This window comes from Platichthys flesus, chromosome 5 (genome assembly GCF_949316205.1).
Source record: "Platichthys flesus chromosome 5, fPlaFle2.1, whole genome shotgun sequence".
NCBI lineage: Eukaryota > Metazoa > Chordata > Actinopteri > Pleuronectiformes > Pleuronectidae > Platichthys > Platichthys flesus.
This window is the reverse complement of record NC_084949.1, coordinates 8622560-8638104: the sequence shown is the minus strand read 5'-3', so window position 1 is coordinate 8638104 and position 15545 is coordinate 8622560. Positions and strand designations below refer to the sequence as shown.

General features: G+C 41.9%; 2 protein-coding genes across 2 annotated transcripts; one reads left to right on the top strand and one right to left on the bottom strand.

Moving 5' to 3' along the window:
- The first annotated feature begins 9451 nt into the window (after positions 1–9451).
- On the top strand, positions 9452–14249 carry taf5 (TAF5 RNA polymerase II, TATA box binding protein (TBP)-associated factor). The gene is made up of 11 exons (XM_062388688.1): positions 9452–9863; positions 10492–10723; positions 10820–11135; positions 11246–11409; positions 11877–12012; positions 12122–12242; positions 12346–12475; positions 12592–12756; positions 12872–13049; positions 13325–13502; positions 13652–14249. Exons 1-11 carry the CDS (start codon positions 9452–9454, stop codon positions 13864–13866), a joined length of 2247 nt encoding a protein of 748 aa, XP_062244672.1. The 3' UTR covers positions 13867–14249.
- atp5md (ATP synthase membrane subunit k) lies at positions 14239–15495 on the bottom strand. The gene is made up of 4 exons (XM_062388689.1): positions 15391–15495; positions 14672–14773; positions 14484–14577; positions 14239–14368 (listed from the first exon to the last, which is right to left on the bottom strand). Exons 2-3 carry the CDS (start codon positions 14753–14755, stop codon positions 14491–14493), a joined length of 171 nt encoding a protein of 56 aa, XP_062244673.1. The 5' UTR covers positions 14756–14773; positions 15391–15495; the 3' UTR covers positions 14239–14368; positions 14484–14490.
- Positions 15496–15545: the final 50 nt, after the last annotated feature.

The window sequence follows — 15545 nt, the reverse complement described above, 5'->3', positions numbered from 1 at the left end:
CTCTTCACAGGTCAGCCTGTCACATCTCCATCTTTAAATCCAAGACTTAACCAACTCTCACATCTTATTTTAGCTTTGTTCCTAGGAGCACAGAACGATATGAGTGGTCAAGGTCACTTAGGGAAGATCCGAACCTCAAGATATGTACAGCGGGACTAAATCACTCTGAAAATGGGGTTCACTGATCTTGTCTTTTTTCATTAAATAACATAATTAAAGCTTCTCTGAGGGAGATAACTACCCGTTAGTGCTCAGGAGGAAGAAAATGTCACATTAATTACCCCGAATAATTAGCTGGCTAAATCTGAACCCTCCTAATTTATCACAGAAATGGACATTAGAGTCAGTAGATGGAGATTTCATGAGACAGGTTCCACTGGTTTCTGTATTCTTCTGACTGTTGTTTATTTCCCCAAGGAATTTAAGGGTTATTGGCATCAAATACATACACAATAACATTTCCTTATAGGAAGCATCCCTACAAAATAGTATAATTGCAAAAGTTGATATCTTGTTTGGCTTAATGGCGAAAACAATAAATATAGTAAAATAAAGAAAAACGGAAAAATAAAGTGAACTCTGAAAATGTCAGTATTATAATATCACTTGGTTGTACTGTTGAACTAAAGTGGCAAAGAAAGTAGAAAGAAGCACAGAGTTTATATTCAATTCAATCAGCTTTATTTGTATAGCGCCAAATCACAACATACAACATCTCAAGGCACTTTACACAGTGAGGTAGAGACCAAATGCAATATGTATCTAAATACATGTATTTATGGCTTATTTCATAGTGTATTGTTTGTGTATTTAGCCAGGTTTTGGTTCATGAGTATTACTATTGACACAAATACGATTTTATATATATATATATATATATTGGTGTTTGATATCTGAAAGTGCCTTTCCTTTTGTGTATTTGATCATGTCCGTTTGTTGCTCTCTTTGCACATGGTCCGTCGTCCCCAAGGACATTCCCATCATCCCACCCATCCTCCCCTCCTGGTGACATCAAACGGTGGCAACAAAGAAAAACCTCTGTCCACCCCCATCCTCTATTTTGGGTCTTGGACACAAACACACACACACACACACATACACAAACACACACACACACACACATGCATGCACACACAAACGTTTTTACTTGTATCTTAGTGAGGATAGAAGTAGGTTGTAGGCTCAGGCTGGTCCTCACAAAGAAAGCAGTACAAGTGCACACACACACTCACACACCTACAGGAGAAAAACAACTATTACTTTACCATAAACAGTTGTTTTTTTTGCACTTGCTAGTTTATCATCCCTGTGTTTCCATGATAGACAGAACGGTTACATCTTGGCCTGTGTGCCCCCAGTCCTCCTCTTTCACGATGACAGGCAACTGGGTGAAAATCAATGAATCTTTTCCAACAAAAATAAACTGATAACCTGCACTAAAAAAGGTTCACCTGAACACTGTGGCTCAGAGGGTAGATTGGGATTTAGCTCAGCTCCCATTGACAGATCTCAGGTATTTACCAAAGCCTTCTGTGTGCAGGGAAGAGATCCGTATCAGCCTGTCAATTGTCCTGAATGTCCTCAGGGAAGATTTCCTGCCAATATGACACTCAGGAGGAGTGAAAGCTGTGATATACTTCGATTAATTATTGAAGGACCTTGTATGTCTCCTTAAGAAAATTTACAATGAATTGAAAGAGCTGATTATATGTATGATTTTTCTCTTATGCATACAGCACACACCAAAAAGAATCAGAGCTGCTACTACGCCTTGATTGTAAAAACAGCAGACATTAAACATATCATCAAATTGATTATGACAAATGCAAAACCTAAATATAAACCATATAATGTTGTAAATGATTTGCATCTAAGGTGTTTATGTTGCCATCAGTTACAAATTATAATTATTGATTACAGGATTTTGCTAGAGAAAGGCTTTAAGTACAAGAGCTCTGACCTTTAGCAAATTGGAGGCCACCCCTTTATCCTACCCTCAGAGTACGTGGGTGTCTGTGTGTGTGTGTGTATGTGTATGTGTATGTGTATGTGTGAGTGTGTGTGTGTGTGTGTGTGTGTGTGTGTGTGTGTGTGTGTGTGCTCACTGGACCGCAGGAAGGGCTAATTTGGCAAGGAGCTATCTGAAGTGGTTTGGATCGCAGGGAACAAAGGACATTCATGCAGTGAATCGTCTCTCACATTAAGTGTCAATCTGTAATAACACAATTTTAATAAAGGCAACAGTTATGATTCATTGGGTGATATGGACACACAGCGTTGTGTGGAGGAGATACGGGTTTTGAATCAAAATGCTTCAATAGACTCTGCGTGATTCTTGCTTTGAGTTTGTCGCGTCACCGTGCCATGCTGCCTTATTAGTTTTAGATGGGGGCTTGCATTATTTACAGTGATAAGGAAAGCACGGTGTGGTGCAGGACCAGCAGTCGGGAGGGCTGCTTAAGTGCCTGGTTAGATCTCCTCGCTGACAGGAAAGACGTGGGAGGGAACAGGGGGAGAGACATTGAGCAGGGAGGGAGGAGAGACGTGGAGCTGAAAGTGGAAACAACTTGTTAATACAAAATGACAGTTTTAAAGTAACATAATAAAGCTCATGTGCATCACCCCACATGTTTGGTAACAGATGAGCACGTGTAGAAAACCGTAAAATGCTTGGTCCGTGGTTCTCACACACACACACACACACACACACACACACACACACACACACACACACACACACACACACACACACACACACACACACACACACACACACACACACACACACACACACACACACACAGTGAGTGGAAATATTTTTTAACCCCCCATTTAACCCCCAACCCCAATATAATTTTTGTGAAACTACTCAAAGCAAGACAATATATCCATATTGATGGGCACTGCAGCAGCCTTTGAGCAGGTGTTAGTATTAAATACCTTGTTTAAGGGCAATATGAGAAACTAAAGAGTGTGTTTCATTTCATCATTTACTCTGCACTCTGAGGCACTGTCCAAACTTGCCTCTGTGCAGCTGCCACCGAGCCTCCAGCATGAGGCTGGCAGAACAGACAACTGCATGCAGACTGCAGCTCTCCAGTGAGGTCAGTACTGAATAATGCAATTCCCCCACACTGCCTCCCCCCCGAAAATGGAGGTCTCTGGTGCCGTCACACCCATTATTCCACTTGGATGGAGGAAAGACTCTGTGATGCATTCAGGCACGCACACACAAACGCACACACCCTCTCACTACACTTCGCTAGAGAGCAAGAGCAGCCTTCGCGAGACAGAAACAGAAATAACTTGATCTTGGAGCACTGACGGTAACAAACATTTTTAGGACAACGGGTGGCAATGAGCATATTTACTTCTCCAAATGAGAGGAGGGTAATGGTAGTGGCTTGTGGCATCGGTACAAATTAAAGCCAAATCATTAGGGTGAAAAGTGTGTGTTTGTGTGTCAAATGCTGCAGCGTTATTCAGAAGGCACTTATTAGCCTTTCATTAAGTCAGCTCTTTCCTTACTGCCTCATCTCAGCGTGAAGATGTGATTCTCCTCGGTTGCTAACGACTGCTGGAGAAGAAATCCCCATCCCTCCTTTCTCTCTCTCTCTCACCTCTTGCATCACTGTGAGAGATCACCTTTACTGTTACATCTCTCTTCACTTGCTGTATCGTGTAATCATTCACACATTTGACGCCTTCCTTTGCACCTGCCTCTCGCCGGTACATGTCACCGCTCACAATCTCATTTAAGTTTCTCCTTTCCTCCCTCCTCTCGATCATCCACACATCCTCAGAGTTTTAGGTACCATCCTTTCTTTCTTGTTACACCATCGCCATGTGCTGCCCCACCCTCATGTTCCCCGACCCACTCCCTATTCCACCCCACAATCTGCCTGCCCTTCCTCCATCCTCCTCTTCTTTTGTCCTCCACCTTCATCTTCTCCTCACTCTCTCCTGCTCTCTTTTTCTTCTCTTCAGGGCATTTTCTACCTATTCTAAGAGTCACACCTCGTGAATTATTTACATGTGCGTTTCAGGGGGGGAATTCGCTGCGTTTCCTTACAGATAACACGGAGACAGGCGATGTTTTCTGAAAGGTAAAAATTTGCATCTCTTTAAGGGTAAAGTTAAACAATAAAAGATCTTCTCATCACACAGGCACTCTTTGGATGACAGCTGAGCATTCCTGCATTAAACACATTATAACACCATAGTGACAAACTGAGGAAATACACACATGGCAAGACAGGGAGGCATCGTTTTAATGTTAAATATAAAGGAAATGTAGAAAATAAGGAAATCCAAGGTGAAGTTGAAAAGTAATTCACAGCACGTGCAATCTCAAAGATATATATTCTTTATAATATTAGGCCGCTCAAATGAAGAAACCTGCTGCACTGTGATGTTAGACCAGTGCAAGACTCATTGCTGTGACTCCTCTTATAATGATTTCTAATTATTATTATTGACCTGTACCATACAGTTTTTAATCTTCCAAATACTTATTTATTTCTAGTGCCATGTCTAATTGGGCTGTTTGATTGGCCTGCGATAAAGCTTATTTTTCCATCTGAAACTGCAAAAGTGAGCTATGATCAACTAGATTCCAGTTGTCGGCCAGTTGTGAAATTTATCTGAGGAGTTAGAAGAAGACACGATGCACTGTGTCCTCAGAATGCATGTTAAGCCCCTGAGGAAGTGCAGTGCTGCTGTCTACTCTGTTTTTATGAATATTGAACCAAATTAAACACTGCAAGTCGATAAGATGAACAGTTCTCGAGATATGTTCCACAAACAGACGTTTGTGGAATAAGTGGCAGATGTCATTTAAGTCAGGTGTGCATACAGCAATTTTAAAACGATGTTGTATTACATGCTGCACTGTTGTTTTGCACTCTGACTTGAGAAGAACATTTTGTTCAGTTCCTGCACTTTGCATGTGGATGACTTGTCTTGTTTGGGATTTAAAGTCCTGAAACAAAGGTTTAAATGTTATAAAAGACTGACATCAAACCAACCTTCCAGAAACCTTCAACCTGAATGAACACTTCACAGGGTCGGGGAACTGACTTGGGCGGGTGCCACCTATGCCAATTAGAACATATGCTATAAACCTCCCCTGCAATCTCAACAGAGGACAGCTTAACAGCTTGAGGGGAGATCCAGAGCAGCACATATTTTTCTCTGATACGCATCAACCCTGTAAACACAATTCAAAAGGCTATATTCATTTAAACCAGTTTGTGGTATCATTACTCAGTACTGGCTGGTACTGTATGAAGATATGCTCTTATTGCAAGTACAGCAGAAAACGAGACATTATCATAACCATTGTATAATGCAAAGAAAATATATACAATTGTTTTAACAGCATAATATACAACTCAGACAGTCTTCTTTCAGACAGTGTGTTATGGCTCTGCATTATTAAGAATTACAGGCACTAGAGTTTAAAACTGATTATTTTGCTTTGAAGTGTGTGTGCCCCTACAGAGCTGTGTCTGCTGGGGGAAGCCACACCCTGCTGTCTCCTGACAAAAACACACATACACACGCACAGAGAGAGAGAGAGAGAGAGAGAGAGAGAGAGCAAAGTCACAGCTGAAGTGTGATAGGAGGATACAATTGAACACGTGTCTCTACCTCACTCAACCATTTCTTGATTATTACAAAGACCACACTGAGGGTTGCGGAGAGTAAACGGAGCTCAGTTTGTGTCAAAGGGGAAAATATACATATGCGTATAAACTATCAGTATGAATAAGGGTGTGCAAAAAGGGGAATATTGGGTATAAAGTTGAAGAAAAATAACCCTGAACTGACTGTAATTATTTTAATCCACAATCTAATCTTAGATCATCTCAAACTATTCTTTCCTAATAGAGATGTAGGGAAATACAACAAGAAAAAACATTTACTCAAGTGAGATCAGCAATACAGTGACGCAGAGATACTCAACGAAGCGTGACAGCAAGAAGAGTGTGAAATAATGGTGCTTTATATAATGTGTGAACTGGGTGGTCTTGATTGCCTTTTAATTTTATACCTGCCAAAGAAAGAAGCTGCTACAGCCGTGCAGATAAATGTAGATGAGGGAAAAGTTCCCTGTCAAATGAATGGAGTTAAATCATGATGCGATGTGTAAAGTGCCATGCAGTATTGTTAATGAAGTGTAAATGTTACTTGAGGATAATATGAATTAATCCTTTCAGTCTCCTTACAGTGACTGCTGCCTGTGATCACTCAGTTTCTTTTCAAATCAGGGTCAACACAGAGCAACTGCCAAGGGATGCTAGAACCACTTAGCGGACACTCAATTTATCTTCCGTTATTGTGCCCTGTATTTTTTAAATAGAAGCACTTCAACACAATAATAAATCGTGAAGGCAGCTGCCCCCGTGCATGTGCATGTGCCGGGGCCACTGCAGTCATTTACACTGCTGGATAAAGAGGAACACTTAAATCAATAAGCGTTTTGCCTGACACGTGTGTTTCAGGTCTGATCACCTGCATATTTACAGGGTCACAGAGAAGGTGAACACAGTGAGAGCTGTGTCCACCATGTACAGTAATACTGCTGATGTCAGTATTCTCCACAGCAACATACACCAGCGTTGTCCTTCAATGGACAACCCAGGAGGGAGGCGTGTGTCCTTGCTCCCCTAATTAACAGCTCTACACTGCACCTACACAGATGACCACGCCCTGAGCTGCTGATGTTGACGAGACGAGCCAGCCTAACCCAGCCCCCTTCTCCCCTCCACACGGAGCCTCGCAGCCGCAATGTTATACAACGCCCTGCTGCCTCTGCTGTGAACCCTTTCTTTTGTTCCGACTCTTTCTGTGGATCTCGGGCTGCACGTTAAACCTGCTGCTGATGAGGCAGGTCAGGGGACGATGAAGTGTTAAAGTTCATGTACACATGACAGGGAACAAGGTTATACAAGGTTAAAAATAAAAAATCAAAAGATTTGCATATTAGGTTCTCTCACCCTGGAGGTATCTTGAAAGAAAACTCAGATTGGGAGAAATACAGTGTCTGTTATTACATCTTAATTAATCATCGGATATTCTTGAATATTCATCTCTGAGGTTTCCCTGTAAATCCCCCCCCCCTCCCCCTACTCTTGCTGAGGATTAAAAGCAGAGGAGGCCGCACCTTGTTATGCCCTATGAGACAAATAGTGATTTGTGAATATGGGCTATAAAACAAAATATGATTGATGATCGATCGATTGATTGACATTGATATCTAAACATGTGGTCATGGTAAAGTTAGAGACGAAGCTTGAGCAGCTGGAGATACTGCCGGAGCACACACGTCCTCAGCAGTGTTCATAAAAGGAGAATAAATGAAATGCCGTTAAGATCAGATTTTCTACCGACACTCCAACAAATGACAACAGATGCCGTTCGGACCCAAAAGATGCACACTCAGCGCTATATGAATATCTCTGTCAGGGTTGTCAGGTGGTTCAGTGAGGGAAGAAGGTGTGCTCTTCTCTATAGGCAGAAATTCAGCTTCAGCAGAATGTAAAGTGCACACTGCTGATTCTTTTTCGTAGCCTCTGCAGCTTGGGTGTTTATTCTCACTGCTACAAGTTGCATTAAACCTAAACTACATTTTATCAGTCCATTGGGTAATTACTAGGAGAATAAAGTTAAGAAAAACTTATCTTCATCACCTGCAAATTTCCCAATTGTGAGACTAATAAAGGATTATGTTGTCTTTTTTTACCTTATTGCATCAAACTGTGTCACATAAAAGTATTTATATATCAAGTCAAGAGGAAGTGTTTTGTTTATAATTAATTTGATATTCCTGTTCGACTGCGGCAGCGCATAGAGCCTCAATGTAAAAGTGGGGAAGGTGATCTGTCATTGACAATTGACAATTAATAATTTTATTAATCTCTAAATACTACCAATACAGGATTAAGATGCTTCAAAAAAAGATCTCAAAGGCATTTATCTAAAAAATATCTGGATAATTAAATTAGTCTGTCAATACAATTTTTTTTATTAGATTTTCTTCAAAGCAACAATGCTTTGCACATCCTAATGTAAAAGTGTGTTCTCAATCCTCTATGACAGCAAACTGTCTAGGTTTTTAATCACAGGTTTGGATACCTGAACATGTTACTGTGGCCTCTGGCAATTTTCCTATATCTGTAGTCAAACAAATCACCAATTGATGAGGGAACATTTATTGATTGGTAATCAATAAAGAGAATATTAGCCTCAGCTCTATTTGTTTTTTCTGTAATGTATGTGTCACACTGGAAATGCATTGTCCGTGGGGGTTGGACACTGAGAGGGAGCAGGGGTTATGTGGGAGCAAGGTGCCACCACCTGGTACAAAACGGTACACATTCTAATTATGCTGAAGCCTTAAAACTAAGATGAGTCATTGATTATTAAATGTGTTGATTCATAGAAATTAAAGAGGCAAACATTTTTTTTTTTAGCTGGTAATTTCAATAATTTTTCTAAGCATTATGGCAAAACAGGTTGTTTCTAGATTTCGAATGTGAGGATCTTCCTGGTTAAAAATGATAGTTAGTCAGCAGTCATTGGCTTTGAACAGACAGAACAAAGATGTCTTCTGAGGTTCTGTTCAAATACTGTATGATAGTCAATGTTACCTCTGCCAGGGAGGTTATGTTTTCCTCTGTTTGTTTCATTTAGTTTTTTTGTTAGTTTTATGGAAACCTAAGTGTTGGATTACCACAGAACTTGGTGGATCCGTATGTGTATACGGATCAGGGAATTAAAGTCTGGTATGGAACCGGATCAGGGGGCGGATCCAGCAGTTGTGTTTTGACTCATTGTGAGATAGGACATGTTTCAACTTTTTTGTTGATTTCTAAATAAATAATCCATGTATCTTGATGATAAAAATCTGACCTGCTTCGGGGACTGATATTTATGAGTGTGTGGAATTAGAAGATCCGTATAAGAATCCCAATCTAGTAAATTCCAATGTGGTTTTACAGAATTTCATCACAACTTCTCAGATGAAACAAATCAAATGGAATGTGTTGACTGAGGACTAATAGTGGAGAATACAACTTATTAATGATACATGTGTAATGACTGTATATTAAAGACAGTACATAAAAACCCTACAGTGTATATAAAACCATAGACTGTATATAAAAACCATAAACTATATATAGACTGTATATAAAACCATAGACTGTATGTAGACTGCATGAAAATCCATAGAATCTTTATAATAGACTGTATATAAAAAGAATAGACTGTAATAGACTGTATAAAACACCAACAGGCCACCGTCTTCTGTAGGAGAAGTGGGCGGGACTTATACTCTGCCCCGGATGACGCTACGTCAGCAGTTAGCACCAATCAGGTTACCGGATCTTGAACAGTCCGTGTTTGCTTTTTTTTCAACTTCGCACATGCGCACTTCATTTCAAAAATGGCGGCCATACAAGGTGGTGTGGTCGACGCGGATGAAGAAAAGGACATTAAATCGGAACCATCGAGCGATGGCTGGGCAAACAACAATGCGAGCGACGGGAAGGTGCTCCCTGCTTCGCCGGGCTCCAGCGCACCGGCCGTTGGCACCAAACCAGCGGCGGGAGACCCGGAGGACCAGCAGACGCTGCTGGCGGTGCTGCAGTTCCTCAAGAAGAACAAACTCACCGAGTCGGTCGATATTCTGCGTCGCGAAGCGGGACTACCGGAGGATTCACTGAAGGAGGCCGACTCCTCCGGGGCAGGCTCGGGAGGTGCTGCCGGCGGTGGGGACGCAGAAGGCGCGAATGCGAGCTCTCTGCTGAGCCGGGTGACCGTGTCATCCTCCGCCGCAGCTCAGGCGCCAACAAAAGGTCCGGAACACACTGATGAGCGGTTAACACAAATGTTCACTGTAAATACAACTGATAACAGACAGTGATGAGAAGCTATCTCTCAGGGAGGGAATACAAGTTCATAATAATGCTTAAATACTGCATAAGTAGTATGAATAGAAGTGATGAATGAATTCCATTGCGATTTTAGTCAGTGTTTCATAGTTTTTAATGTGCTTACAATTTTTTTTTTTATGCTTAACGTATAACTGATAATGTTTTTTTTTTAAGTAATTGATATTTTTCAATTGATTTTGATAAGTAAGCGTGTCATTTCAAATGTAGAGGCAAAATTCCTTCATGGTGATAATCAGACATGCCTATTTAATCAGTTTCTACAGCGCGAGATGAGACACTCCTGATTAAAGGTCCAGTTACGAGGTGTTTCCAGAGCTTTTACTCAAGCTTCCATCACATTGTCATGTAGTGACGTCACACAACGTCCGTCCGTGAAGTGGAATGTTTAAGTACAACAGTCCACGTGGCTCTTATTCTGTAGCTTAACTGAAATTAGAAGTAATATAATGAAATAACTTCCGATTGATGGCACACCAGTGGATCAGTGTTGTCCTGAGTCTGCACGTCTCACTCTGACTCCGTTCTCCAGCCTCAGCAGGGGAGGATCAGCCAGACGTCAACGTGGTGCTGTCAGCGTACAGCCAGCAGGGAGACCCGCCTCTGTACCAGGTTTACTACAGCGGCCTGAAGAGGTTCATCGAGACGGTGCTGGACTGCCACAGAGCAGAACTGTCCCAGGTCTTCTACCCGCTGTTTGTGCACATGTATCTGGAGCTGGTGTACAACAATCATGAAAGTGAGGCCAAGGCTTTCTTTGACAAGTGAGTGTCCAAGTCTGCAGTTTTCCCAAGATTAAAGCACTTCTATATAGGTATTATTCCCCCTGACACATTTTTTTCTTCTATCTTCCATCTCAGGTTTAGTGGAGACCAGGAGTGTTATTATGCAGACGACCTGCGCATTTTGTCCAGCCTAACGAAGAAGGAGCACATGAGAGGCAACGAGACTCTCCTTGACTTCCGCACCAGCAAGTTCGTCCTGCGCATCTCCCGCGACTCTTACCAGCTGCTGAAGAGACACCTGCAGGAGCGTCAGAACAACCAGATCTGGACTATTATCCAAGAGCACCTCTACATCGACATCTTTGATGGCATTCCCCGCGGCAAGAGCCAGATCGATGCCATGTCCGGCAGCTTGGCCGGAGAGGCTAAGCGAGAGGCCAACAAGGCGAAGGTTTGCTTTATACAGCTACGCACATGAAATTAATGTTGTGTGTTCTTTGTCCCTCCACATTTCTTTACCATCTCGCTGAATTGATGTCCTTGTTTCATTGTCACGCATAGGTTTACTATGGATTGCTGAAGGAACCGGAAATAGAGCTTCCACTTGATGATGAGGACGAGGAGGCAGAGAATGAGGAGGGTAAACCCAAGAAGAAGAAACCGAAAAAGGACAGTATGGGCTCTAAGAGCAAGAAGCAGGATCCTAATGCACCTGTTCAAACTAGGTAGGGACTCTTTTTTTAACACTGCCGTATATTGTGTTATTCTGCAGCTTCACTGGTATTGTTCCATCAACAGACCTTGGAAGAATTAGACGATAGAGTAACACATCCTTCAAAACTGGATTACGATTCAGTTGAAAATTCAATACATTTTATCACAGCAGCTTTTTCTTCCTGAAATCGTATTAATCTTGTAAAAGCACAAGTTATTACTTTTATTGTATGCAAACAAGTGACTTCCCTCATATGCGTTATGAATATTAAAACTTTTAATTAAAGGGGAAATTGCTTATCCCATTCCCTGTCATTCTTCTATTCCACAATTTATTTTCTGTATATGTAAAAATGATAAAAGAGACTATAGAGATAATTGAGATGTTTATTTGTGAACTTTTTTGGGAAATTCCTCATAATACTTCCGAACTTACAAGCCTGGTACTGAGGACAATGTTTTGTTTGCTTTTTCTCAGGATACCTTTGCCAGAACTTAAGGACTCAGACAAACTGGATAAGATCATGTACATGAAAGAGTCCACCAAGAGGATCCGCGTGGGACCAGATAACCTCCCGTCCATCTGCTTCTACTCTTTTCTAAATGCATATCAGGTAAAACCTCATTCACCGGGTGTTTACACTTTTAAGAAACTGGGCAGTTAACTAAAGATTCAAGTTACAGTATAAGGCATTTCTTATTATTGTCACTTTTCCCATGCAGGGTTTGACTGCAGTGGACTTCACAGATGACTCCAGCCTGATTGCAGGAGGCTTTGCTGACTCAACAGTACGGGTTTGGAGTGTCACACCGAAAAAGCTCCGCAAGGTCAAGTCTGCAGCAGGTACAGACTCGTGAAAGTATCTTCCCCTCCGATTACTGTTAGAAAATAAGTGAGTCGAAAACATTTCATTGTTCCCATCTTGTCCATCTCATTTTCTCTTTAGACTTGAATCTGATTGACAAAGAGTCGGACGATGTTCTGGAGAGGATCATGGACGAGAAGACTGCCAGTGAGTCCAAGATCCTCCACGGACACAGCGGCCCAGTGTATGGCATCAGCTTCAGCCCAGACAGGTAACAGCTCTGATGCACATGTGTGTGACATAAGTAACAGCCCCTGCAGAAACTGAATGTATTTTTTCATTATTACTTTTAAACACTAGGTAATTACTGTCAATTTTGCCTTTCAGAAACTACTTGTTGTCGAGCTCAGAAGACTCTACGATCAGGCTGTGGAGTCTCCTAACATTCACATGTCTAGTGGGCTACAAGGGCCACAATTACCCAGTGTGGGACACTCAGTTTTCTCCCCATGGACACTATTTTATCTCTGGAGGACATGACAGAGTTGCCCGGTAAGAAACAGCATCACCTTGTCAGTCCATATTTTTATTTAACACATAGAAAACAATCCACTGGGGGCCGCACTCTTTACCAATGTCTGTCTTTGGTCTGTGTTATCTCCAACAGTCTGTGGGCGACGGATCACCACCAGCCTCTACGGATGTTCTCTGGTCATCTAGCTGACATCACCTGCACCCGCTTTCATCCCAACTCCAATTATGTAGCTACAGGGTCGTCGGACCGCACCATCCGCCTCTGGGATGTCCTGAACGGAAACTGCGTCCGTATATTAACTGGTCATAAGGTCAGATGAGTCACCATTTGCCATTTTTTACCAAGCATCAGAACTCTTTTAGTTATGTGGATTGGGCATGGTAGTTTAAAAAGATGTGTTCATCAGGGTTCGATACTGTGATGCTTATGAGAGTAACAATTTACTTTGATTATTTAGGGAATCTTCCTTATACCCCCCAGTTAAAAGATGCTTCAGATTTACAGTTGTAGAGTATGCTGCAGCACAGGAAAACAGAAAGCTGGGGAGGCTACTTCTGAACAAGTCTTTTAACTTTTGTCTCCCAGGGTCCTATCCATGCACTGGCTTTCTCTCCAAACGGGAAGTTCTTAGCTTCGGGAGCCACTGATGGAAGAGTTCTCCTCTGGGACATCGGTCATGGACTGATGTTTGCCGAGCTCAAAGGCCACACAGACACCATCTATTCCCTCAAGTTCAGTCGGGATGGAGAGATCCTTGCCTCTGGTGGGTGTTTTGCAATGGCTCTTAATACTTTATATCAACTCTATGAATCAAGAGCTATGTAATTTACACCTACTTCTGAGTGTCTGCAACTTTAAATGACCATGTTTCCATTTAGCAAACCTATACTAACTGTATCCTACTTTTTGTAGGCTCTATGGACAACACGGTTCGTCTGTGGGATGCAACAAAAGCATTTGATGATTTAGAGACGGATGACTTCACAGCAGCCACAGGACATGTTCACATACAAGAAAACTCACAGGAGCTCCTGCTGGGCACCTACATGACTAAATCCACACCTGTCATACACCTCCACTTCACCCGCAGGAATCTGCTTTTGGCTGCTGGAGCATACAATCCATGAGGCATGGCTGAGTTCTTAGGGGGAAAAAAAATCAATGGTGCAAATGTTTGGTACCATAGCTCTACTATTAATTGAGGTGGATGCAGGACAGTTAGAATTGTTCCATAAAACTGTATTTCCAATGCACCTGTGGACATCTAGCTGTGAAATAAGGAGAGCAGACTCCTGCCCTGACCCTGGAAGATTCAGGCTTCCAATGAAGCTTGTTATTTCATTCAGATATCCATTTACCTCAGAAGTGCCATTCCTTATAGAGGACCATGTATTAAAAAAAAAGCATCACTGCCATGAGAACAGCTTTGCTCATCACATGGCTCACATTTCTGTATCATAGTCTTTTATACTGTTGTACACTGTAAATAAAACAAAGTGTTTTTTATGTTGTGGGCATAAATGTTTTTTATTGTCAACACAGAGAAACCAAACAGGAATATTTTATTACAAGCATGTCCAGCTGCTCCCTCCACTCCCAGCTGCTTGAGCTGCTGGCCAGAATAGATACCTGTCAGGAGAAAATAGAGTGAATTCAATATATCAATTTGCGTAAGTGGATTTGTTATCTAAAAGGATATACAGTCTTTTAGATTACATTAATGTACAGTCTTAAATGTACTTACATGATCACTATTCTGTGATGGCCGCCTGTTTCTTGGGCTTCAATTTGAAGAAAAGGACAATGGCTGCTATGCTAGCATATGTGGCCAAAACACACTAAAAGAAAAACACAATCGTGATTAGAAATCTAGAGCAGTTACAGAGTTTTGACAACCTTCATGTGTGGGATGGCTTTTTTCACACAACTCACATTCCTCCTTCCTGTAATCGTGTATGAATTGAAGTACTTGGCAATTCCAGTGAACTGCGGGCCTCCTGCATCATGTCCTCCCATTGTGGATGATTAGTGGTCCTACAGCGAAGGGGGGGAAACAACAGGTGAATGAGGGTTTAATGCACAGCAAATGAGCGAGTCAATGCTTGAACTTGGAATCAGTTTGTGTGACCAAACAATCTGGAAGAAAAGTGAGACATCTATTGAAATAAGTAATGTTCCGATCAATGAAGCTTAAGTCACTTTTTAAAAATGGAGACATAATCACGGGCTGTGAGCAGCTGAAGGACAAACACTGCAGAAACCACTAACTCCTGTAGTCATAAGAACTACACAAGACCGTCTCCTGCTTTAATGGTGCTAGTCTTGACACGCAACCTTTAAATCTGATGTCATACCAACAAGCATTGGCGCGAAACTCTATCACAATATTAATTTCTGACGGGTACACCAACTTGAATGCATTTACGTTGAGTTTGTCTTCTCATTCAGACTGACTTTCACCGGGCAGTGCGGCTCGTTAGCTAGCACACTCTACGTAGCTTTCTGGGTTAGCCTGCTAGCTAATTGAATTCACAGACCGATAGTTAAACAGCACATCGTCACAGAAGTGTTTCAAAGATAAAGGGAGACCAGTAAACACAGTTGAAGCCAGCAGGAAGTGGCTAACGTGTTCTAAACGTGTTCTGTCTTACCTGTTATACGCGACCCCTGAGCAGAGAGAGTGTGACAGTGTCCTTCAGCAGAGGCCGCGATGCTAGTACAGCACGGAAGTCCCGCCTGCTATCTGTGACGCAAAGGTGTGTCGCTATTGGACAGTAATAAAGTCGCTGCATGCCAAGGGTCCACA

Excerpts from the sequence above, each read along its gene's own strand:
- taf5 (XM_062388688.1), top strand. The coding sequence starts at position 9,452 with ATGGCGGCCATACAAGGTGGTGTGGTCGACGCGGATGAAGAAAAGGAC. Across the intron at positions 9,864-10,491 it reads AGCTCAGGCGCCAACAAAAG|CCTCAGCAGGGGAGGATCAG; the intron begins GTCCGGAACACA and ends TCCGTTCTCCAG. Across the intron at positions 12,013-12,121 it reads CTTTTCTAAATGCATATCAG|GGTTTGACTGCAGTGGACTT; the intron begins GTAAAACCTCAT and ends TTTCCCATGCAG.
- atp5md (XM_062388689.1), bottom strand. The coding sequence starts at position 14,755 with ATGGGAGGACATGATGCAGGAGGCCCGCAGTTCACTGGAATTGCCAAG. Across the intron at positions 14,578-14,671 it reads CGATTACAGGAAGGAGGAAT|TGTGTTTTGGCCACATATGC; the intron begins GTGAGTTGTGTG and ends TTTTTCTTTTAG.